Source organism: Silurus meridionalis, chromosome 2 (assembly GCF_014805685.1).
Source record: "Silurus meridionalis isolate SWU-2019-XX chromosome 2, ASM1480568v1, whole genome shotgun sequence".
Taxonomy (NCBI): domain Eukaryota; kingdom Metazoa; phylum Chordata; class Actinopteri; order Siluriformes; family Siluridae; genus Silurus; species Silurus meridionalis.
This window is the reverse complement of record NC_060885.1, coordinates 6245855-6272881: the sequence shown is the minus strand read 5'-3', so window position 1 is coordinate 6272881 and position 27027 is coordinate 6245855. Positions and strand designations below refer to the sequence as shown.

The 27027-nt window shown below is 38.8% G+C and overlaps 1 protein-coding gene across 1 annotated transcript in view; it reads left to right on the top strand.

The window, feature by feature from the left end:
* The window catches only part of LOC124376043 (hedgehog interacting protein), a 31058-nt gene extending 4580 nt beyond the window's left edge, over positions 1-26478 (top strand). The window contains exons 3-13 of the mRNA XM_046834920.1: positions 4887-5031; positions 6847-7048; positions 12507-12658; positions 13221-13394; positions 13654-13797; positions 14694-14815; positions 15694-15817; positions 16172-16302; positions 17195-17279; positions 23345-23493; positions 23591-26478. Coding sequence (XP_046690876.1) covers positions 4887-5031; positions 6847-7048; positions 12507-12658; positions 13221-13394; positions 13654-13797; positions 14694-14815; positions 15694-15817; positions 16172-16302; positions 17195-17279; positions 23345-23493; positions 23591-23787 — 1625 coding nt within the window. The 3' untranslated portion in view covers positions 23788-26478. The remainder of the gene's footprint in view (positions 1-4886; positions 5032-6846; positions 7049-12506; positions 12659-13220; positions 13395-13653; positions 13798-14693; positions 14816-15693; positions 15818-16171; positions 16303-17194; positions 17280-23344; positions 23494-23590) is intronic.
* The last annotated feature ends 549 nt before the right edge of the window (positions 26479-27027 follow it).

Here is a 27027-nt window from a genome sequence, read left to right as displayed (position 1 = left end):
AAATGGCAGTGTGGAATTGCACTGCACTCTAATTTGTTCCCAAACAAAAATGAACCGAATGTTGTAACAGAAATGGCTTAGCTTACACTGTATGTTCAACAACGTTTCAGCAAACGTCCAATACCGTGTTTATTCCGAAGGTCTTTTCACTGTATAATACAACTCCTAGGCTCGGTGAGCGCATGGTCGTTTACAGCATGCATGCTTCGCCTCAAGCCAAAAAACAAGACGTCAGAGCCAAACCCTTTCCAAATGTTTGAATACAATCCCAGCAAAGGTTAGAATACAAGGATTATCATTCCACAGATGCTACGCAAAGACACTGTGCGAAAAGGTATTGCCTTATTCCATAGAGGCGGCCACTGTTTATGGGTCACACACATAAATATGGTGCTGTAGGGCTACTGCCAAACCCTAACAAAGCCGACTGATTAGTACTGGCATCCAGGACGTACCACTTGTCTTGTTTCTCCTCACAATGCCATTCCACGAGATGCCTTGGAAAGGTTCTATAAGCCGCTCGAGCATTGCCTTTCTGTCCTTTCAGTGAAAGGATTATGTGAATGTTAAAATATTTCAGCTTTTTTAAAATTATTTTGGTACGGTCTAAAACACAGCAAAATCCTCTTGGATTCATGCTACTTGTATATTATGGTACAAAATCTAGCATCAGTCTACAGTGTTAGCACAGCAAACTTCGGCCATAAAGTCAAATCACAAGTGGTGTTCTCACACGCTGTCATGTCGCAGCTGTCAGACACACCTCAGCAGCCATGAGTGGACACACACACAGACACACAAACATACACACAAACCCAAACAAAGCCCAACAATAGATGCGAACGATTGGTTTAATGACAAGTTCCTTTTTTTCTTATTCCTGGCAAGCGTCTGTGTTTATGTCAGTGGAGCCTGGGTGCACGAGCATGACTAAGGTCTAGACAAGGCTGACCCTGACACCTTGCCCTAGTACACGATGCGGCTGAAAATACCAGCTGTTTTTAAGACAGCCGTCTGCTTCAGCAGTTTGTTTTTCCTGCCGGTGCGTTCAAGAACGTGAAAAAGCAATCGAGAAAATCGCACCGTTTAAACACCGTTAAACAGCAGCCGCAGGGTTTATGTTAATTTCTCCATAGCATGAATGGCATTACGAACAAACTTCCTGTGTTTGCCTGGGTGTGTCACCATGCAGGGCCACAACTGTCACTGCTTGGCACATTCCATCAGATGGGATGGTATGTAGATTAGACAGGGGGCTGATATGCAAGCAGGCCACACACATGCACACTTATGCACACTTATTCACAAACAAATCAGTCATCCTGAACACTTCGTTGGTCAAGCGTACTGAAAACGATCGACAAAAAAAAAACGTTGCGGTAAAAGACCCAGTCTAAAAGCGCCGCAGACTAAAGACCAGAAGTCCACAAACCTCAGCTCTCCTCCTCGACTTCTTCCTCCCTCCTCCCCTCTTGTTCTCTTTCAAAATCAGCATATGTGGTGACGAATGACACATTTATTTTTCTACAAAGGTTGTGTATATGTAAAACTGCTGAAGTGCATCAAGATGTCAAGTACTTTGGGTGGCCACCCAGGTTGCTCTGGAAGATAACCAGATGGAAGTATAACCATAGAAGCGGCGATGTGGACAGTCTCGCTCTCAGAGCAGAGTACAATAAAACTGGGCTGTACTGTGTGGACGCTCAGACAGTGTGTGGCCACATAGTAATTTTGCCATATGCTTAGGCAAGTTGTTCATCATAAATGGCTCAAATTAGAACAGGTTTTTTTTTTCTTCAAGTACATATAATTTATTTTTAAGTGAACATTTCTATAATCTGGGTATTTTTTCCTTCTGCAATTTCTTATACATACGAGACTGAAATGAAAAGAAAAACTCTATACTCCCTTTTCCACCATGCTGATTATATAGCAGTATCATAAAGATCATGATAGTATGATAGGCATGATAGTATAGGAAGATAATAAAGGATTGGGGTGGTGTGATATCGATGTACGAGAATAATATTTTTTTTCATTAACTGCATGTTTTATAAAGCAATTCTGCAAATCTTTATGTAAGCTAAAATGACAATTGTTTTTCAATAATAGCACATACTGTAGTATTTTTGCCCTTTAATACCAACAATAGTCGCAAATATTTACAATTGTTAATTTGCAAATGAATATCATAAATATCGCTTGTTTGAATATTGTGGAAACGTCCACAAAAACAGTTATCCAGTTTTCTGTTATCAAGCATGCTAGCCAGAAAACTTTTTTTCCCTTCTGTTTTTAAGTTAATAAGGCACAAAGATTGCAAATCTAAAATTAATTATAAACATTCTCTCTCTAAATAGAAAAATAACTAAATGAAAATTTTAGATAGTTATTATATACATGTATTGCCATGTATAATATTCTTACTGCCAATATCACACAATACTGTTAATATTATTGTAAGTAACAATTTTCCTTCTTAACTTCAATTCAATTCAATTCAAATTTTAGTGGTCGTAAAATTACTTGGTTAATCATTGTCACATGTTAAAAACCTAATGAATGCTATTGATTTAGCTCAATCCTACACCAACCTGAGAAGAGTCTGGAAGTCTGGATTGTGCAAAATGTATACTAAATGAGCTTCATGTTCATTTAGGTCTACGTCTGGATCCTAATGACTTTTTCCAACATATCCAGGAAATGAATGTTAAATCCTACAGGCCATGTTATAGGCAACAGTCTGTGAGCTGTTAGATTGACCCATATGGATTGACTTTATATTACAATATTACAGATTTTTAATGGATAAATATGAAGATATTGAATAGAAGCAGCTGGTCAACCAGTCAGTCCTATGGGACATGGTTTTCTTCCATATATCTACATTTTACACACTTGTGTGTTGCTGTATTGTTAATGTTGTTATCTAAAGCGACTTTGACACAGGATACGACTGATAGGGTAGTAATGGATATATTATAGCCAGAAATATATGCTGGATAGATATCACAGAAAACACACACATACAGCAAGAACCTCTGGATTTGCCTGTATAGATGTCCCTATTCATCAATGCTCTCATCCACAAAAGGTCATGAATTAGCACTGATCCACTTCGGGAGAGGTTTCATAGCCTACAAACGGTAACTTTTACAGGCTTCTTATCGACCCTTCAGCACTACAGACACCCCAGTCCACTTCCAGACTAGGTAGTAAAGGCAATTATGGCTTTGCCTCACTCCGTCGCACTGCTGTGACCCAGCACTCGCGCTAGCAGGCCCAAGATAACCACTTGCACGTGGGTGGCATGGCTGAGTGTGTATGTGCGTGTGTCTTTGATCTCCCTGTTTTGTTTAGATGTTTAGGGATATCCTATCACCTCAGTTGTTGGTGTGGTCACCCCCAGCACCAGCACCAGCGCATACACACAAACACACACTCCTCAGGCGCGCAAAGGGAGAAGATGAAAGTAAGGAGGGGAGCGTGTTTATGTTTGTTTTGCCCTCCCCAGCAGACGCTCCTCTCAGCGAGGCTTTAGTTTAAGAGGAAATTTGTTTTTTTAGGTCGCCATGGAGCTGTTAACAACTTATAATCTTACAAAGACCACTGTAAAGCCTTACCAAGTAGGCCACGATTAGGTTTTAGAATTCCCACTTTCTAAGTTTCTGCGTGTTGTGGGCTTTTCTGATCCTTAGAGATTCATTTTGGCTGTTAATCGAGAAATAAATCAGTGTGTTTCCCGTGATAGCAAGCAAGCAACAGCTAATCTGCGCAGCACAATCAATCAAATTTCGGTGTTCATTTATCATTTCTTCGAATTTGACTGACATGTTCCAGATGAAAAATGTGCTTCAGACTGAATGTTTGACAAGTTTGAGTTTGACATGCTCACTTTTGTTTAGACCCTCCACATATGTCTAAATGAAGTGTGTAATATCTCTCTGCTGTATGTGGTGATAGTTGGACGATTCCAGGATTGTGGTGTAATTAAACTTTATTTTTATGACTTTTAACCTTAAAGAAACAAGCATTTTCTCCTTCTGAAAAAAAAACCCATTGTATGTGGTTTTTGTCCTGAAGACAGCTGCATTCTGTCTCTTCTCTGAGTAACAGGGTGGAAAGTAACACATCTTTAGCATCTAATAAGCCACACAAACACATGCAGGTATCATCCATGCTAATAGAATACAAACTTTATTTTTAATTCATTTTCAAAGTGAGTCAATAGCACAATATTTTTGTAACCTACTTTTCCTCTTTCCATGATCTTGCAGAAATTCAGACAAAACCTCCTGTAGAATGATTTTGGAGGAATATTTCAAATATTCCATGGCCTGAAGCGGGGTTGTGTAAATGTTATTAGACATTAAAATTAAATTAAATATATATATTTATATTTTATTTAAAAAATATATATTTTATTATTTTTTATTATTCTTTTATTATTATTATTATTATTATTATTATTATTATTATTATTATTATTATTATTATTATTATTGATTTCTTTTACACATTGCTTGCATATTAGTTTGTTTGGTAAAGGACACTTTTTTAACTTTATTGTATTTGTAATTGCAATATCAGTGGTACACTTACCATGGTCTCACCCATTGTTGCGGATTTGAGGTTCACGAAACAAATGTTACAGTAAGTTGTTCTAAATGCTAAAGTGTGCATCTCCATGTCCAAAAAAATCGCACTAGAACCACAGATGGGATTTAGCTTGAGCCTGTGGTGAGACGTCTCGAACTGTGTGCTTGCCTGGGGAACAGCTTTAACTACAGGGGATTCTGCTGGTCTTGGAGGTGATGACATCATCCTCCAAGACTCGCGTGGTGTCTGTTTCAGGCTGAGCACGGTTGTCTGTCTGTGTTTGGCAGAGCTCTTCCAAGCCGATGTAGACGAATTCTGCCAGTACTACGGGCGGAGGAATGGGGGCCTATGCTTTCCCGATTTTCACCGAAAGCTACTGCGTGGGCAGGACTCCAACTACCTGGGTGATGAAAGAATAGAAGTAACCAACAGGTATGTATAAAAGGACAGTTAGATTTTATTGATTTATAGGTTTGTTTCCTTAATGAGAGCAATCCCGGATATTTAAAGTTCCAGACAGTTTTTGTAGCAATTCTGCAGCAGTTAATTTCAAATTGATGATTTTGAAAATTGTATTCATCAACCCTTATCAGATCCATCTCTCCTGCTTTCCCGGATAAGACCAGAGGTCACTGATGTCCCACCATGCATGAATGAGCCTACATGTAAAAATATTCCCGCTTGTGCTTTCAGCCTGGCTTGATGCCCCCTCCTTCCCATGGCCGAGCCACGTTTGTTTGTCTAGTGCTGGTTTAGCCAGCATTAAGGGCACAAAGAAAGTGCTTATACTGCTCCTGCTCTGATCTGGACCAGTGGGCTTTGAAGCTTATGTGAAAAGACATGGTGTGGGACGGTCTCTAAAAGCAGCTATCTCAGCTGATAGAATCAGAGGAGCACCAACAAACAGGGTCTGTCTTTTGAAAAATGGTTCAGCCTAAAGACCTCAACTGTTTGAACACATGTTAATGTATTCATTGGTATTCGTTGATATTCATTGATATGGTAACAAATTTAGTTTTTTAATGTTAATTTAGTTTTCACTTATTTAGTACACTTTGATCCATCCCGTAAAATTATTGCTCATTTGTGCAGTTCATGAACCCTGCACAAAGTAAATTACTGTTTAAAAAATCCATACCCATGTTTCATAATAATTGTTTTACAACTTGCATAAGACAAAATTTCAATTTGTCATATCCAAAATGTTTTGATTTTCCAGACACAGAAGTTTATTTCGCCTGTTATTCTAACCAAATCTGATCTAATGTATGGTTGATAGAACAAATTCTTCACATCATAACAGTTTCTTCACCTGAAGTAAACTTCTGTTTACTTCTGTTTTATAAATTTGAAAATCTTTATTTGTTTATATGCACCAAACTAGGTCATTTTAAGGTATGAAGATTTACTTTGACCAAACAAATATATAAATGTAAAAATGATAAACTTTATTTTCATTGACAAATCCTCCCTTATCATGAATAAAAGCTTCACACACTCTTGGCATTCAGACAGCTTGTTTCTCCAAACATTTAGCTGAAACACTTAGCCATGCCTCTTGGAAAACCTGCCAAAAATGTTCTTTGCTAGTTGGATATTTCTATCTAGCCTTGCAAACCAGTTCATCCCAAAGCAGTTTTATAAGATTACAGAATCCTGAAGTGTTATCCAAAATAGACAACACTTCACGTATGGTCATATAGACGTATGGTCAATGTCTTGTGTTATGGTAAAGTTGGCCAATGAGCCGCAATCCAGGCAGAATTGCATGGTCAAGTCAAGTCAAGAGGCTTTTATTGTATGGTATTGAAGTATGAAATGGCAGCCATGTTGGTTCAGTATTCCTTACACCTGGAATAAGTCTCCAACCTTTCCTGCTTGGAACAAACCCAACCATTAAGCTTTCACCTTCATGTTTGACAGTGAGGATGGGCAGTCTGCTAACATCTCTCCTGTTCTTCATCTTCCACTCTTCTGTTTGAGGCAAAATGGCCCATTTGGACTCATTTGTCCAAAAAAGTTTCTCCATCATTCATTGTCCAATTCTTGTTTATTTTGGAATTTTACCTAGTCTGTTGCATATAAACAAAAATAACATTCATGTGTCTCCAAAACCATAAAAGACTAGGTGTTTCCCAACTTTCCACAGGCTCTGTAACAGATTTTTCACTGTCTAAACACTAAATTGTTAAACAAGAGGTGTAAAAGTTATTTCTAATGATCTGACCGAGCTGCTCTCATTAACAGGAAGCATAAGCACAACTGCTACTGTGCTCAGGAGATCTTGAGTGGGCTACGGCAGCCCGTGGCCGTGGTGCATTGTGGGGATGGATCACAGCGCCTCTTCATCGTGGAGAAGGAAGGCTTTGTCCGCATCCTCACTCATGATATGGAGCTTCTTAAAGAGCCGTACCTGGACATCCACAAACTAGTGCAAACTGGGATCAAGGTAAGAGACATTATGGATGACTTAAATGCTAGTGGGTGGAACAGTGTAAACATGTTTTGTCTTGTATTTTTGGCTCAAGAAAACAGCAAAGTAGACTTTTAGCAAGGCTTATACTATCTATGGGCATTTGGGAAAACCTGGTGAGCATTGCATGGGCTTAATTCAATTGATAAATATCAGTCGAAGAATTTGGTTTCAAATAGAAATTGGGTTTTTCTAGTAATTATATATTTTAACACCCACCACCAACATATTACAATAATGAAAACTTTCACATGGCAAAAACAATCTAATATTGTTAAAAATTATTTGTCATAAAATGTATATAAATTTAGTAATCATAATCATGATCTCTAAGGAGTTTTGAGTATCGCAGGGTCCAACTTTATTTACAGAAAATTTAGAAATATATATATATATATATATATATATATATATATATATATATATATATATATATATATATATATATATGAAACCATATGGTTCAGGGACCTCTGTGATTGTATTGTATTACTTCAACTCATCATGGAATCACCTTGCTTCCATGTAAACACATGTAAACACATGTCTTTAGTGTCTGGCATGGTCATGCATTGTTTGGGGAGATAGAAGAAAAGTGCTTCTTTAACTATACACATTGCACATCTCCATGGATTTGCAGGAAGATGTGGAAATGTTTGTATTGTAAAACAATTTGCACGTACTGGAGATCCAACAATCCTGGCTTTCCACAATAAGAGAAGTTGGATCTTAAGTCGACGGGAGGCCTTACAGCAAATGCATTTTCAGGACATATTCTCATACTAAATTAAAGAGATCGATCAGGTTTGTACAAAAACCTACAGCAATACATTATATAATCTACCTTGCTCTTTGCCTTGTTTCCTTCGATCCTGGAACCTTAAAAAGCTCAAGCAAGGTATGATGTTGGCAAAAAGCATAAGATGAAACAATGTTAATAGCAACATATGGTAGTGGCAATGGGAAAATGTAAAAGAAAATCTCATTTTACCGTTATTACCTCAGTGTATAATTAAGCCCACTTTTTGTCTTACACTGATTGATAATATAAGCAAAACAAAGCAGAACATTCTATGTGCTATCACTTGACAAACTTGACAAAGTTTTAATCATGGCCATTTTGCACAGTGCGACAGGTAATAATTAAACAAATTAAATATAAGACACTGTATATTACATATACTTGCAGGGTATTGCATATGCAGCTGTTAATAGCGGCAATGTTATATGTTTTATTTGAGCAGAGAGAATGTGGCCACATGATTATAGGAAATCCTCCCATACGTCAATGGAAGCTTTGCCGTGTGCCACTACGGATGTTTATCTGTCCGCATTACAAAAATACTCTGTTTAAAGACATTTATTTGCAAAAGTGTCCCTAGATGGAGGAAGTGGTTGACGTTCTGACAGGAAGTTTACATATGTCGCATGCTTCTTTTACTTCCCCAGAGAGAGCGATTATGGGCTTCCGTGAATTTGACATGCGAACGCTTCGCTAGGAAGACCTTGTGCACCTTATCGTAATTAAACATAATTGGCTGTGGATCCAACACTCATTATGTCACAATTAGGGGAGTCTCAAGCCCTGGTAGTCCCCAAGAGTCCTATTCTGTAAAGTTTGGCTGCTATCGTAGAAGCTACACAGAACGGATGGTGTTTACGCGAAGTAGCAACAGGATGTTGCTCTCTTTGTGTGCGCGGTAGGTCCCCTGGTTCCTAAGGAAAAGTAGATAGTGTTTTTATCACAACTTTGATTCTAATGTTCTATGTTTCCTCAAACCGTCAATCCTCCCGCTGCCAATTACACCAACTCAGAAACAATGGTCCGTCCACTGTGGGGAGGTCCCTCAAGCGCTGTGGGTGTTCTTGGATTAAATGGTATCTGCTGTCTTTCCAACCCCAAGGGCTCAGAAACACATGTATATCTCATCTCTGTCATCATTATTCCCGAATGATGCTTGTTTTTAGACTAGCATAGTTTGCAAGTTTACCATTGTGCCTGAAAACACAGCGATTCTTCTGAACCTCTTTCTATAAGAAGAGTCACTGGCTAGTGTTTTTCCTCTCTCTTTAATTATTAAACAATCCTGCAAGCCAGTGCAATGCTTAAATGGAACAATTAAACCCTGTCAGCTGACAAACAAGCCAACTGGCTAATCTGAATGGCTTGCAGTTTGCCGTTTGAAACTTTTTAAATTCTTATTCAGCTGTGCATTGTGGGATAATGATCTTGCTCTTTTTAATCCTTCACGCCATCACAGCTGTTCTGTGTTTACCAGGTTAACCAGCTGCTAACATCGCCTGAATATGACAGAGCAAGACTGTGCTTAAGCACCGGTGCTTCGCCAATTAACTTGTTTTGGGTTTGCGTTGAGTCAAGCTTTTCCAGATGCCGAAATGAACTCCAGCCCTCATGGTGACACGTAAAGACCCTGAGCATGTGTTGATCTTTTAAAATATTTGTACGAGGGAGATGGTGATTAAGAGTTTAGCCTTGATTCGATGCACGTTAAATTGTTAGCAGCGAAAGCACGGGACCACTTCACTGTTGTGTCTGCTGGACCCGGGTGCATGGCAGTGGAGATGAAGACATCTGTATGCAACGTGAGCATGGCTCTATTGCCAGAGTGAGGGCAGCCAGCTGCAATAAAGTATTTCTTGCTGAAGCAAATAGTTCACGGCATGTCATGCTCTCTGTCACACTACACACACAGCTGTTGGGTTTTTTCAGTCCGATGAGCAAGAAGGGCTCTCAGACCTGTCTGAGATAAGTACCCCAGCTTTGACAAATGTCCGTTTTCCTCCCCCTTACCCCCTCCTTTTTAAAAGATCACTTCAGGAAACGATCACTGCTGTCATCTCACTTGACTTAACTTCCCCCCAGCACTGTCCTCATCCACAGAAGAAAGTTTTGCTCTTGAAGAATGAACAGTCTGTCCAAAAGCATTGTGATTTCCAGACTTTCCCCCAAATTTTTGATTGTACTCTATTTCCAGGCAAAGTAATATATAATAACAGGTGTAGGAGTATGTGTTTTGGAGAAGGTAAAACACTGGATGTGTGTTTGAATCCCAAGCTCAGATTTGAGGATTAAGATTTCAGCTAGCTTTAGGTATGCCTGTTTTTTTTGTTTTTATTAGTTACTGGGTGATGCTTTTAAAACCTTTTTATGCAGGATTTCCCAAGCACTGGGATCAAAATGTGCACCACAGCAATGCTCAAGCTAAGCTAAGAATCACAGCTTGAAAGCTAAAAGCCAAGAAAATGGCAATGGCTACATAAAATTTAGGGGGAGTGCTGTGTAGTTTGCTTTCTGGCTCTGGTTCCACTACTGGCAGAACATTTGTAAGGGCAGGCTCTTTTGGCTATCACTTGTTTGCTTTCTTGAATCTGGATATTGTAAAACAGACACACACTTGATATGTTAAAACGCTCTTTGGGAGGAGTTTTAAAGAATTGTTGTTGGTATAATGCACTTAAAATCTAAGTCAAAAAGTGAATCCAGAAGGTTATCATAGCCGGCCTAATTCCCACTGATTAGAGTATTCTGTTATGGTTACAGTTATATAAAAAAGATATCTTACAATATGTCCAGCTTGTAAATTCCTGAGGAGGTTGCAAATACATGGTTGGAGTGTCTTGGCTTCAGTTGAGGATGCTTGTGCCAGTGTTGCAATTAAGCAGACCTGTTCAATCTGTACGAATCTGCCAACAACTTGCCCCCATTGGTATTCCTACTCTTCTAATGATAAATGAACCACAATTGAGTGATTCTGGCTTCATTTCAGTACACTTCAGCTGTTAATTTGTATCCAGAGGAGTGGAGTTTTCTGCACAGTATCATCATTGGGGTTTGCATTCTCCCTGTCGAGAGATCATCAAACTCCTGTATTGACTTTGTATTTGAGTTATAATATCAATCCAGCATATCAATCTGGTGGTTCAACAAACACATTTTGGTCTTTCAATTGCATTTTTCCTTCCAACTGCCCAATGAAGCAGCATTTGATGGCAATAAAAAAAACACAATAAAAGGTCTTGTCAAGCCTAATGAGCCCATAAGTCATTATTTATCTGTCAGCTCTTATGGCTTTCCCACTCTTGTGGTCAAATGGAAAAGACTCCGGAGTGTGATTATTCAAATCTCTGAAGATCTTTTACACTCTTCTCTGGAGCATTCCAGAGATGGTGCAGACTCACGTCCACATTTGTGCCACTGGCCTGTCCAACTTGGATTAGTTCAGCACAGCCTAACAGAGCTTCTCTGACCAATTTATGGTCTGTGTGTTTTGGCTCATTCTGCAGGCTAAACCACAGAGTTAACTCAAGCAGTTCACAGAAGACCTCTCTTTACTCAGTTCCTGTGAATTATTGAAAAGGAATGCCGCATAACTGACATGACGGCATGCTGTATTTGTTTATTGGACATGCTGCATTGGCTCATTGTGGGGTGAAAACACTCCTCCCATGTTATATCCGATCCCAAAGCGCTAAATCTCTGCATTTTTGTTCAAAAACAAGCTCGCTTGAAATGCTGTTATTCACACGTTCTGAACACATATGCCTGGCATTCTGTACATTCTTTTCATTTTCCTAACAATGCAAGAAAGAGAGATGAACGCCGACCCTGATCATTTGGCCAGGGATTGAAATGATACAGCTGCTTATTACAGCTGACGATGATGAAAAGACCACCAGAGTTGTGACAACTGATGTAGCTGCCCCCGGGGTAAAACAAAGGTTTACCTATTACACAAGCAATTTCATTGAATTTTTAAACATGTTGCCAAGACAGTGGGAGTTATCAGCTTGCTCCTTGTTTTTATTTATTCTTTTCTTTTTATTTCATTCCTCTCTTAGAGGAATGAAAAAAAAAGAAACAGGGGATAGGAGGGAAACAGGGTGGGAGTCGGGGTGGAATAAGGAGGTGGAGGCCCACAGCTTGGGCTGAAGGACTCCTGGGCTTTTTTGTGCTCTCTATGAACTGCCAGTGAGCTAATAAATTCTTTCAGCCTCTCGCCACTGCATCCGCGGATATCCCCCCAAAGATTACACACACAAATCACTAGTGTGGCGGAGGCTGCAGGGAGGGCCCGTGCATCATGGAGGGGCCTCACCCCGAAAATGAGCCACACATAACCAAAAGAGGGACAAGAAAGAAGGGGGTTGCTGGGAGTCAAATGTTTTATAATTGTTTGTAATGCAGTAGTCAAGGAGGTAGAAAGAAGGGCGAGAAGAAAAGAAAGCTGGAGCAAGAGGGCATGGGGGTAACTGGCTCCCATATGGAGAGAGCGAGATAGAAAAGGAGAGAATAAGAAAGAGAGGGACAGAAAGGGACACGGGGGGCCTGGCTTTAGGCCTGGCCCTACGCTGGCTTTTAAAAAGGGAACATAATTAACTTCTAGATTCTTTGTACTCCCCATCTGACTTGCAGGGAGGAGATGAAAGGGGCTTGCTAAGCCTGGCATTCCACCCCAATTATAAGAAAAACGGCAAGCTCTACGTCTCCTACACGACGAACCAGGAGCGCTGGGCAATCGGCCCTCATGATCACATTCTTCGTGTGGCCGAGTATACAGTGTCCAGGTAACAGTCAGCCACTTACGCACTGCTCACATCTCATACTGACCCATTTCCAGGGGTAGAAGGTAAATAAAATGGGTTTAATGATTGTTATTAAATGTTTCAGCATACATGTGGTTTCGAAACCAGTTTTTTTGGCTGCCAAGGATGGTGTAAAATATTTTATGACACTGATGGATGTTTTATAGAGATTTAATGGTGGTGCATAATTAAACAATTTCCTTGACTGGAATTCTTTTCTGCTGCATTGTAAAACATGGTGCAGCAAAGATAGCAACTCACTTAATTATAGCAGTTTATGACCAATCTCAAATATTAAACACGATATAAATAACAACCTAGCAATCAAGAGTGAACGTTTGGTTTGTTTTGCAGAATTTGTGATTATATTATATGACATTCCTGCCTAAAAACATGCAAAAGATTTTCTCATTATAAAGTTCCATAAACTTTGTTTTTTTCATGAGGAAAATCATATAATTTCATAATTTTATATCATATAATTTGGCAGAAATAAACTTGATGAAATAAACCTAGACTCTAAAATGTTCTTATTGTTTTCAAGGAAAAACCCCAACCAGGTGGACACTAGGACCTTTCGAGTCTTAATGGAGGTGGCCGAGCTCCACAGGAAGCACTTGGGTGGGCAGCTGCTCTTCGGACCTAATGGACTTTTGCATATCTTTCTTGGAGATGGGATGATCACTCTGGATGATATGGAGGAGATGGATGGATTGAGGTGATTCTAACAACAATGTACAGCAGAACCATCAGCATCTAGTCATTGAGAGTCACACAAAAACACAACAGACCTTTATATATAATAGATCATTTAAAATCACTAACCCACACACTCTATAAACCTCGAAACCCATGTGATTAGAATCCAATTATGGTGTAATGAGCAGTGAGATTGTAGTGTAGGACATCTTGATCTTGTTCTTAGCTATGTGATTTTAATTCTGTAAACCTACTAAGAGAGATATTTGCTATTGCAGTGACTTTACTGGATCGGTCCTGAGGGTAGATGTCGACACAGATCAGTGCTCCACTCCCTATGTCATTCCAGGGGACAACCCATACTTCAACAGCACCAATCAACCACCAGAAATCTTTGCCCATGGTCTGCATGATCCTGGCAGGTGAGTGGTAATATGAGGGTGCTTCAGAAAATGTCAGCATGCGGAACAATTCATAAATATAATCTATAAATAGAATACAGCTAAGGTTTGGTTGGAATTATGCTGGTATGGTTTGACTTGACCTTAGCTTGGAGAGAAACATCACTATACATAAATGCAAAGATCTATGCTATGGACATCAGACTTACCATATCTTTCCACCACCATCTATTCACTACCATCATTCAATTCACGTAAATTAATGTTTATTTGTATAGAGCTTTTAACGATGGTTTGGTCTCAAAGGAGAGAAAGAGATTTAATTAGTTTGTCCGTTATAATTGTGTGTTTGTTCCTAATTAACAAGCCAGTGGGAACTGTGGCAAGGAAAAACTCCATGAGATGTCATGGATAGGAAACATTGAAAGAATAATCATCTATCCATCATCACCAAAGCACTAACTAAGGCAATATCTTTTTGAAAGAACCCTGTTCCTCCCTCTGGGAATGTTCCATAGATGATTTCAAGGCTAAACTGAAGCTGTTCTATTGGCTTACTGGTTTGTTACACATTTCTAGATTATGTTGTAATCAGAAAAACTTTCCATGGTACTTTTTCTGGTAAAGTCCTGCCTTCAGATTCTTGGAAACAGACCAATTGAGTGAATAATGCGAAAACGTTTTATTATTATTATTGAAATAGTTTTTACAGCGAATGTACTAAATTAAATAATGTTTGGGTTAGACCAATGTAAAAACCAAAACAAAAAAGTATATTGTTGCTTAATTACATTTGGAATATGCAGAAATGTGGAATCCCACAAATAAACTCTACTACAAATGATGTATTTCACACAGCTCTCAGTGATCCTGCTATAACCTAATGGTTGCCGTAATCAGCATCCTGTTTTTTGTAGGTGTGCAGTGGATAAACTTCGCATGGACACCAATGGGAGCCTCCTGATCTTGTGTACTGATACGGCTGGAAGAAACACAACAACAGGAAGGATCCTGCAGATCAGAAAAGGGAAAGATTATGGTATGTCTATCTATCAGTGTAAAATTCTATGCATTATCTAGCCTTTGTCTTCAAGCATTAGCATTATTTAGGATACAATATGTCTCTTAAAATAACAGTATATACTTGAGACATTATCTGTGGAAGAGAAATGAAGATTATGCTTTTGAATATGATTTATCATTGTCATAGACAATTAGCATGTATTTGAAGAATTGGCACATTTCAGCACAACCCACTTAATTAATAATGAATGTTTTTTCCTTTCAAATCTAAGAATTTGCTGGCGTATATGGTCATATTTTTACCCCCATGGGCAATGTTCTTTCTAGCATATGGCCCCATGCTAGTAAATACCCCACCAGTACACGTCCCAAAGATGGTCTATGGATTGAGAAAATTACTAGTCCTTTAAGACCATTAAAACATCACTGTGCTGAAAGTGTTCATTAATGGCACCCCCACACACACACAAACACACACACACCCTACCACCACACACCCCCCCCACACACAAACACGCACACACTTACACACACACCCTCACTCAAGCTGGACGTAAAGATGCCATTTGGTGAAAAGTAGCACAGTCAGCTACTCATAAAATAAAGTTACCTTTAATGTTTTCAAGCCATTTGTCATTAAAACATTGGTATTTAGAGAGATTGCTGGAAAATAGTTGATATATATTCCTATTTATCATGCCTTTCTTCAAGGTATGCTGGGACAGTGTAATATACTGTAATAGCAGAATGCAAAAGGGCTAAGGTCAAGATATTTAAGTAACATCTTAATAGAAATCAATGCTCTTTCCATTCGTTCAATTACTAAGCAGAATTTAAAAGTCTTTAGAATTATGGCCTGTTTTAAAAATATGTTTGTATGATTTTTTTACATAGAAAATAAACCATCCATTTATGACTTGGAGGCTAATGGTGGTGCACTCCCAGTTGGTGGATTCATCTACAGAGGCTGTCAATCAAGAAGACTTTATGGAAGTTATGTTTTTGGTGACAAAAATGGGTAAGACACTTACATCTAATACTAATAATGATGTTAGCATGTAGTCAAATAGTAAAGGTTACACTATTTTCTTTACATTAATCTCTGGAATGATAAGGTTTAGAACGTTAGTTAGTTAGTTAGTTAGTTAGTTAGTTAGTTAGTTAGTTAGTTAGTTAGTTAGTTAGCATGATAGCAGGTGATATCTTTGTAGTGGTTTCCAAATTGGTGTCCAAGTTTACTCATTTCCATTTACCCCATAGAGGAAAAGGTTTTTTAGTAAAATTGAGATTGTGTCGATTGTTCCCAAACTTGTAATGCCAAATCTGTTCTCAGTGACATGATGATAAAATTTGTACCATGTTGGTATTTCAGAAAATTAAGAATACTACAGAGATCTGCCGAGGACCGACCATGGCAGGAGAAGCCATTCTGCCTTGGAAGTAGCAGTTCTTGTGGTTCCACACTAGTTGGCCAAATCCTTGGTTTTGGAGAGGATGAAATAGGTGAGTGTATTTGTTCTTTCCTTTCTTAAATAATCAATATGATCACTTTTTTAGCATAGGGTTTGAGATACAATAGAGATGTTCTAATTTTTTTCACATAATGTAGATCAGTCTCTTATAAAATAACAAATATTGTGTAAAGGATACTTGATGCAGACATAAAAATACCTTTCCTCTATGGCACATTCCATTATGACAGAGTAGTTTAACTTCCTGACACATTACTTCCTTTCTCTCTTGCTGCTGACAGAAGATATGACTGAGATTCAAAGGTCAGAATGATTTGTCAGTGACTGGGGGTTTCCATTTACATTTACCTTCCCCAAACCTAACCGCAAATTTAACCTCGTGCCCAATGATAACAGCCATTCTACTCTCTAGGTCGTTTATCTGGACCATGTGCCAAGTTCAGTCCATGTCAGAACATAGGGATTGTATTGCAGACCTTGCTGGAGATCAAACCTCCAAGTGACTCACGGCAGCCTGCGTTTCATCATGCTGTACAATCCCGCTTGGCCGCCTATCACCAGGGAACATGAACTTCTTGTACCAAATGCCTCAAAGAAGCAGAGCAAAGCACTATCCTTTTGCCATTCATGCTATTGAGGTCTACAAGGAAGAACGAGAACATTTTAGTGCACATATACGAGATGTTATTTATTTAAAGAGCTTGGCTTGAGACCCAAAGGAATGCTACTTGCAAAATGCAGATCAGAACTCCCCAAACCCAAAATCTAAATATACAGCTGAAACTTGATCAGCAGGATCATGGTATTAGGAAGAATACTTTATTTGAAGGACAAAGGGTATTCCAGAAACAAGTTTGGAAACCAGGCATAAAAGACGAAGTAAGCCTTGCACTCACATCCTTATGGTTCTTTCTTTTTACCAGGTGAGGTCTACATCTTGGCATCCAGCAAAAGCTTAACCATGCAGTCACACAGTGGGAGGCTTTACAAGCTGGTGGACCCTAAAAGGTACAAAATGTTTTAATATGATTTACCTAAATGGTCAATTTTCTGAGACCTACTAACCTGTAGAACATATTTCCAAACTCCAAACCAAACCAAACCAGCTAACTTAAGAATATATAAAATAAATAATGACTTACACCGATCAGGCTTATCTTTATGGCCACCAATCAGGCATAACATTATGACCACCTGCCTAATAATGGGTTGGTCCCCCTTTTGCTCCTAAAACAGTTGTGACCAGTCGAGCATTAACTTCTTTAGCAATGTAAGCTACAGAAGCTCATCTGTTGTATTGGACCACACGGGCCAGCTTTCACTCCCCACTATTTCTTAAATAGGCTATGAATCCACTGCCATCCTTACCAGAATATAGAGGTTAGTGTAGCTAAATAAATGAATAAACTTCATATATTCCAGAGACAAAAAAAAAGCAACGTAGTCAGCGATATCCAGCAGTAAATCAGCACTCTGTCTTCATTCCACTAATGTGAGCCTGGACCATTTCAACATCCCCTGTGATGTAATGTCAAATTATTGTCTTGTGAAATAAGACTCTGGTTTCTGTCGACCACTCATTTCCAGCGATCGCCTGCGTAGTAAGCTTACACCAAGAAGAACGGAATGAGGGCTTGGGATTATCATAGCTTTTTGACATTCTTTCGCTCTAAGTACATCATACTCTGTGTCTTTCTTTCGTTCTGTCTCTTGCATGCACACACACACACAAGGACTGTGCCCCTTTAAACAAATCATCACACAACTGCCTGCCCCAGCCAACACAAATCTCAGCCATAATTGGAGAGTAAGCATACCATTTCCAAATGTTAGTGTAATGTGTTTCTAACACCAACACTGTCAGGGCAGTTCAGGCGTCACTGGTTAACTGGGGAGCATGTGTGGTCTGCTGGGATATTTTCCGAGCTTTGACAAAACTTGCACACCTGTCATCAAGAGGAGGGATGTTTTCCTTATAACGGCAGATAACATTCATATGTCAAGGAGTGTTCAGGGACCTGAATCCACCTAAAAATCTAATCAAATACTGTACCATCAAAGATCTTGCTGTTCTGAGAACGATGTGACAGATAGAGCCAGTTTACAGAAAACATAACTATAATTCTACGAATTGTATAAGGAACATCCTAATTATCAGTTCATTTCTTCTTTCTCTTTCTTATGATAATATCTTATTATTGGGATGTTCTCAGCAGGTGAGAATACTCTAGAAGCTAAAGAAGGGTTCTGCCCTTAATTTAACATAATCCAAAACTCCAAATTCTAACTGCTTCTCTTTTTCAAAAACACAATCAGAACCAGGTCTTTTCTGAATCTTTCTGGGCAATGACAGTGCCACCCAAGTCTAACTCAATTAATTATGCAACAGATGTTTCCTCCTTGCCCAGGCCCCTCGCACTTTCTTTTTTTATTTATGTTTTCTGGCAATGCAAAAATTTTTCCGAGGAACAATTCTTTCCATGATTGATTGGGGTTGTTTAGTCTGCAGGAACGACGGTGTTGGGTGCGCTGATTTACACACCCTGTCGGTTTGAGGAATCTCATTACCAAGCGAAGGGGCACCGATCGCACCGCTAAGCCCACTCGAACCTGCCACGACGGGTGGTCTTGCCCTGTTGTACCTGCGACTTCACGGCATTGTAGCGCCGTGTTTTGGCCTCGCATTTTTTGCGAATTGAATGGCTTCACAACAAACACATGATGTTTTGATTCCGATCGGCTGTGTTGTTTTTATCGGGCGGCGAGGCTCCAGGCACATGACTGGGGGAATGTATCACATTGTGTCAAACGTTCAAGATGTTTCGATAAACATGTTGCGACAGAGTAACTCCATCTATCCACGTTTGTTTAGCAGCGCATTAATGTCGAATAATAAATAGGCAGCGTTTCTAGGTTAGGCCCGGGTTTCGCCTCAACTACGAGCAGGATAAAGTGGGTATTGATGAATAATGAATGTTTTCGTTGCTTTTTACAATGCCCAAAGGCACAAACGATTTCTTATGTCAACCTACCCACCACGTGATCGCAAAATGCCATATAATCTTACAGCTGTAACTGGAAAGGATTTTTATGAAAGAAACTTGAGCAGAGAGTATTTCATCCTGAGTACTTTAGTAGAACGTCCACTTGTGCTTTTGATGTTGAGGACATTTTTGCTGTGCTCAAAAAAAAAAAAAAAAACACTAATTTCGTTTCTGACAGTTCATAAATTGAAAGGTGACTCTAAGCCCAGTAGGAAGTCTATCAGGTCAAACACAGTGGAAAGCCTAGATGTTTCGCTCAAGTTTCTCACCTTCCCGCTGTTGAAATATTTTTCTTCATTTCATTAATCTACAAAGCGACACAATTTCACCAAATATGCAAAGCAACGAAGAAGCAAATCACTTTTTTTTTTTTATCGAAGAAATTCGAAACTCTGCAGCCGTCAGCTGGCTGTGGTGGGTCCATTTTCGGTTACTAAACTATACAATGGAGCCTTAGAGCTTATACTGTAAAGTATAACATAGTATATAAAGCATACACTTCATGCAGATCGTGTGCTTTCACTGTATTGGATTTCAGCGGTGAGCTCTTGCATTCTGAATGAGCTTTTTTTTTTTTTTAGAAGCCTTTTAATGAAGTACTTTCGTTATGGAAGCCACAAATCACTTCAGGTCTTTTCTCTAGAGGTTAGGAGGTATGCACGTGTGTGCACAAGTGCGCGAGAAAGCCAGCGATGCATGAAAGAAGAAGTAGGATACAAATACGTTGGAAAAAAAAAAGTGGTCACATTTTCTGTTACTATAACCCCCCAATTCTTTGGCAAAGACCCCTTTATTTGACTTTGTCCCCTAAATCTCGCAAACTTTCCACCACGTCCTTCGCTTTGACAAAGCCCCTTTGCAATGTCACTGAATGGCCTACAGCTACAATACACAGTAAATTTTTTGGGGCACAATGTACTCACAAAAGCTGCGGGACAATAGCAAGAGATGACAAAAAAAGGGATAGAGGGACTGCGGCATGCAGCGTGACGGAGCTCATTCTGCCATTGGACGATGTACGTTACTCCCACAGTACACCCCACTGCTTGGATAACTCCATGGTTTTATTGTCGAATTCAGCAAATTGAAATCCCAGAGAATAAAATCCCCTGAGAAAAATCCGTGTTGTAGGACCGCTACGTTTTTCTCGCTATATATTTGAGTAGCTTTTCAAATCTTAATGGCAATTCGAAAGGATTCAGTGTTGAGGCATCAAATATCAAATGTACAAATTTCTATACGTAGCTTTATGCATAATATATTCCATTAATTATGCTAACGATTTCATTAAAAAAAAATACTGTGGAATGTGGAAGGCATTTTTACTAACCAATAATATTCTTTATACACTGAAGTAGCCATGATTACAAAACCAAAGCAATAAATTCATTATATTTTCTTAGTTTTATGCCAAACAAGTACGTTCCTTCAAAACAATGAATAACGTAGTCACAAGGGATTCTCTGACCAGTCCAGTGGCAGGCAGATGTGTAGTCAGACCTTTCTACCGTACCTCACTCATACCGTAAATGTAGTGCCTCGTGGCAATTAGATCAAATTTTACCTTTACAATATGTTTAATTCTAAGTGTATGAAATCCTAACTAAGAAAAATTAAGCTTAAAAGTAAATAGCAGAAATTGTTGGTTCCTCTGATGAGTGTACACAGATGTAGGGATAGCTTGTTTTGCTAATCTAGCAACAAGGCTTGAATGAACTCTAGCATGTTTCACAAGTTTAGCATTTAGATCAAGAAGTGCATTTTCAGACATGATTTAATTTGTGTTTATGTAATAATTAAAACTGTGTAGAAGCTTTTAATTCGGAATTAGATAGCATCTATGGATCTCAGTTGGGAAGTCAGAAGGTGCATATCCAAATGAGAAGCTACGTGCAAGATAAGTGGATTGTCACTCAATAGTGTGAATAGGGTGGTCAATTAAATAAAGTCACAGAGAATTTTCACACTTAATAAGCATTCATCACAGATTTCATCACCTACTGGAGACTCATAGTGAACCTGTCCCATACTACCAAAGGTCATTTTTACTGTAAGTTTCCAATCCGAACTAGGATCAGGATACTTGAGGCACTGGACAAAGAGCACGCAAGCAGATGATGTGTTCAGCCTCCTATTCAGCACGGAAGAACGACGGGATCCAGGAAGGCCTTAAACTAATAAGCCATGGCCCTCCTTTAATTTATCAGTCTGTGTTTTATGCAAGTGGCCTCCCAGAGTTGATACATTCCCACAGTGCCTGTTGACCCAGCTGCCTTTGTCGAGGGCTGCAGCAGCAGGTGTTGTTTTCACGGCCACCCTGCCAGTAATGCAAACTGTTTAGTAGCTGCGCTGACCCCCGCGTCATTAACGGCGTTAGCCCAATCCTCCGGGGAACCACCTCTTTCTCTCCTTTCTCTCGCGCTTTCTTTTCCACCCTCCATCTCAGTTTCTTTCCCCTTATTTCTTTCGCGCTTTTTTTTTGTTTTAACAACGTACAGCCTGTCACAACAGCACAAAAAAAAGAGTGCAGATGAGAGAAAGGGGAGAACTGATGCGGGTGGTGAAAGCAGTGGTGGGAAGCATGGGAACTACCTCCTGCTACCCCCTTCAGATCCCCCTCCACCCCAACTCACCCTTCAAATGCAGCTTGCCAGAAGCCCCTTGTTACCACCCTACTCCTGCCATCAGTCACTAAGGCTGTCAGGCTGGTCCAGCACCACCAACACCACCAACACCACCACCACCCCACAAACACTTATATACATAAGTCATTGATTTCTCACACCAAAAAGCCTAAAATATACAGAAGAGAATAATCTTTTTCTTCATATTTATTAAACAGTAGTTACAACACAATTTCTTTATATGAAGGATTCTTAATTTTGTCTAATAAGATCTAGTGGAGCATTGAAGTGTAGAGAAAAGGCCTAAATGGTGGCTTGTTCTCAGTTTTCCACTTTCCTCACATGCTGGCCACCTCACTTTCCCAGGCACCACTCCCAGTGAAATACGCAGGATGTGAACTAAGTAAGTGCTCTTCAGCCTGTTCTTCATAGTCACTGCTTCAGTAGAGTCCAATTACAGTGCACGAGTGTGTGTACGTGTGTGTGTATGTGTGCGCCTGTTGGGTATCTCAACAGGTCTGCCTGCTCAGTAATAGACAGCCTTGAAGAGATTCGCCTGGCTCATTAGCCGGTGTGTGAAGGCATTAGGTTTTTTGAAGAGCTGCAACTCTCACAGTTTCATTAGTATCTACTCTGCATGATGGCAAGGTTTCGCCTTCGAGCCCCATTACACACAAAACGGTACTGTTTTCACTTCCAGATGTTGCCAGACCAAAAGAAACGTGCCGTCATCCATCATATGAAGTCTTCTTTGGTTGCAATAATAATTTTTTTCCACGCTTGCACGTTTTCACATCTCGAGACAGTGGGATGCAGATCCACCCTGATCGATATGCACCTTGGGGTATATATTTATCATTGTTTAAGTCATAAATGAAGAGCTTGGCGGGGTGTTGTCATAGGAAAATATGAAACGAAGAGGGGGTTGAACCAGCCCGACGAAAAAAAAAAATAAACGTATTCTTACCACCCCGAAGTTGATTATTTTCCAATATCAACACATCCTGAAGTTGGTTAGTTCCTGTTATTCCTCACATTATAACCGTTTTTTTTTACCCTCTCTTGAAGTTAATAAGGCAAAAGAATTGGCTATTCATATTTCCAGAAACCGCAAAGTGGTTCCAAATTCTTGGAAAACGTACAAGTTACAGCTTTGACTGGGCTGACACTGGAGACTCCTTTCAAAACTTCTTCTCACAGAAAATGCCACTGTACTGATGATAATCATTGGCAACATGTTTTAACCAATGTGATTATTATTAGTTTAGATTATTATAGATTATTAGACTATTATAGCTGTTAATTATATTCTTTAAATTACTTGGTGTCTTAAACGCAGTTAGAGAAAGCTGATGAATACCTTCCGAGCAGTCAGGTTTATGAATAATATGTGATGCTCCTCTAGGCCTCAGGTACCTAAGGAATGCAGAAGGCCAGTAGAAACCCCAGAGATGCTGAGCAGCTCCTGTTCTCGGGAATGCAGAAATGGCCACTGCACTCCCACCGGAAAATGTTGCTGCAACAGTGGCTGGGAGGGTCCTTTCTGCTTAAGAGGTGAGAAACATACAGACGCACACAAATACCATTACATAGCATAATATATACTGCCGCAGAGAAATCCTAAAGTCTTAAAATTGCTCATCATTCACAGCCAAGTGCGAACCTGCTTGCCGAAATGGTGGCGTCTGCATTGAACCCAATAAGTGCTTCTGTAAGGAAGGCTACTCCGGGGCGCAGTGCGAGAAAGGAGAACGAGGCGTTCAAGAGGAACGGGACAAAGATGGCATTTTGGATCACATCATTGACATGACATCATATCTGCTGGACCTCACCAGTTACATCGTCTAGAAAAAAGCACAGAGAAGGCGGAACTTTAAGGAGGCGTTTTTGAGGGTTTGCATTCAGGACACCATCACCCCCAATCTCCAACTGCATCCCATCTTCATTACCATAATCATCACTGACTGCCCTTGGGGTGGACCATCATTGGTCAACTAACGCTGGTATTTGCTGCAAAAATTTGGTTGATGCATTCAAATTCCTGTTGCTTGGGTAAACCACGTGGACTCATCCTGACATTTAGCAGGGTTTTTTTTTTTTTAATTAAATTATTGACAAAGATCCCACACTGAGATTCAGTGCAAATAACCTTGGTTCAGAATTATATATGCATATTTTGCTCCACATTTCTGATATACAAGCACTGTCCTATGCGTCGCGCTACACATTCATATACACATAGTGATACAAGCGGGCGTCCAAACGAAGCCTTTACACGATGCTAAGAATCCAGCACTCAGTGCTTTAGCTATTTCTTTGCTGTGTATATTTCAGGACTCAGCCCTAATTCCTGCTTCTAAGGTTTGCCATTGAAAAGGGACCCTTCAGATGCATTAAATCTCTGGACTCACAATCTGTTTGGACAGTCTGTAGAAAAACCTGCACTTGGCCATTAAAATGTGCAACCAATGAAGACAAATCTACAAAATCAAGCCCTATAATCAAGACTCACTATGGGAAATCAAATGGACAGTCTACCTGACTGAAACTCAACCACCGGAAGTTACGACGGCCCTGGATCCATTAACTTCAGACCAAAGGCTTAGCCAAATAACCAATATGATAAAAGAAACAGAATGTTGTATCTATTCTGATTAATCTTAGTTTATCCCACTTATCATCAAGATAAAAATAAATAAATAAATAAATAAATAAATAAATAAATAAATAAAGAAAGAACTGGTGATGATACATAATGCTAGTGTAATTCCAGTAATATTCACACTCACTTGGGACTTAATGCCAGTTTGGCCTAGGCCATTAACAACTCTTAGGAGTAAAAAAATCAATTCAAACCTGACTTTTGCAATCAGTGCGTAGATTGTGTAACGATAGCAAGTTGCAAATCAAGAATGTTTTTTTTTTCTCAACAGTCACTTTGATTCCGATATTTTCTACCGATATTCTTCATGACCATGCACGCTGCTTTTAATATAAATAATGTACCATAGATTTACATACAATTCATTAGGGTTGTGTATGTTTCCTTGTTCCTGTTTGAACAAACAAGCTAGCTTTCTATAAATCTTGTATGGAAAACCATTTTCACAGCAGTATTTGTTTGAGCTAGTTTCACTGCCATGACTATAAAAAACTTTATTAATTATTATTAATTCATTTCCATTATTTCACTGGGATCTTTTTTATTATTCGTCAAAGATCCATGTGTCTTTTTTATTTATTTTTTTTTCAATCACTGAATGGTCTTCATTTAACAGTGTCAAAAGGGAACAAGCATAGTGCTGTACATTTCTAATAGTACTGTACTAAGATAATTACTACATAGCTTTTGCAAAGTAATATAGTAATACTTTTGTTTCAATAGAGGAAGGTTTATTTTTCTAAGCGTAATAATATATGACAGGAGAAAGTATTACTAGAGAGCAGTTTTACATTAAGCCTATGGATTTACATTGTGTATTTTCTCGCAAAAGAAATCCATATTTCTTTTTTACACATAGAAAAAAAGCTATCGTAAACGCATCCGGGTTTCTCTATATTGTGCATAGCCTTTTGATTCAATCCTGAGATTATTAGAAGACATTTATCTCTTTAAAAAAAAAAAAGGTTGATTTAACATGGGTAAATGATGCAAGTCAGTGTTTTTCTTTCGATAATGGCCCATTGTACTGAAGATGTTGAAAACAAAAAGAGGCCTAAAGGCAGAAAGAGAAGAATGTGTAATCATATACTCGAGGCATGAGTCACCAATAAAACGAATGATCCTGCCAATGGAGCATTCCACATTGCAAAACACTGTGTGATTATCCTGACTGATTAGAGATTTCCCTCCACCGCAAGCTGATGACGTAAACAGATTTGACGCTTATATAATACAGCAAACTCGAGTTTTATACTTATGTGATGCACAAAATGTGTTTTATGTCTGCTTCTTAAATTCGCCATAAACATCCTAGACTTTTTCGATTTTGTACACTAATTCCGAGCACCACTTGTGTAGTCAGTTGGACTCCAAAAAAACATCCAAAGAGCTGGAGATTTCCTCTACTCCATTTACTCTGTGAAACATTCACCCCCCGAATATGTTTTCATAAATCAGGATCGTGTGTTATTTAGTACTACGTATTATTAAACCCCCTATTGTTTTTTTCTTCTCTCACTGCTCCTGAGAGCATTTTCGTTCTTTCTTTTTTTTTTTTTCGAAGAAGTAACACTAACGACGATTTGTTATCCTCGATGTGAAACCGACTTCATTGCTTTCCGTAAAAAAAAAAAAAAAAAAAAAATGTAAGGAATCCATGCTGTAAGTCTATTCTGTAATATTAGCACTTAATGTGAAACTTGCATTGGAGCTGCTGGGAAGGTGTCATGTGAATAGAGTAACCCTTTTTTCCGGTTTGTTTTTACTTCATTATTTAAGTAGTTATGCCATAAAGTTATTTAAGCTGTCTGCAATGTTTGTTCTGTTTCATGTAAAGATTTTGCTCATGTATTGTAAATAAAACTAGGGCTATCTTGGTTGTCTTTCCAAAAGTATCATTATGTTTATTAAAGTGTATAGCATGTTTAAAGAAAAAAAAACAGATACTGTTTTTTTTAAATATAATGCGCTCAATAACTGTGACGTACACAAATCTTCAAACAAGACTATATTTATTGAGAAGACACTGTTATACAGTAACAGTTATCTTTGAGAGAATTATTCCAATGTACCTTGCATCACTTAATTCGCAATTTTGATTGGTCGGACGGTGTTCACTTGCTTCCTATAACAAGGTTTATATTCACACCTTTACTGAATGGTGGCAATAATACCAATTTTGTATATATATATATATATATATATATATATATATATATATATATATATATATATATATATATATATATATTTATTAAAAAGCCATGTCACATGACCAGAAAGTTGGGTTTGCACTTGCTTTTTTTGCAATCACATGATATGAGATATGGGTTCAAATATTGTTTTTTTTCTCAATATGTAGGTAAAAAATTTAAACGCTATCTGGAATCAATTAATTTTTGTAATTTTCCTAAAAAAAAAAAAGT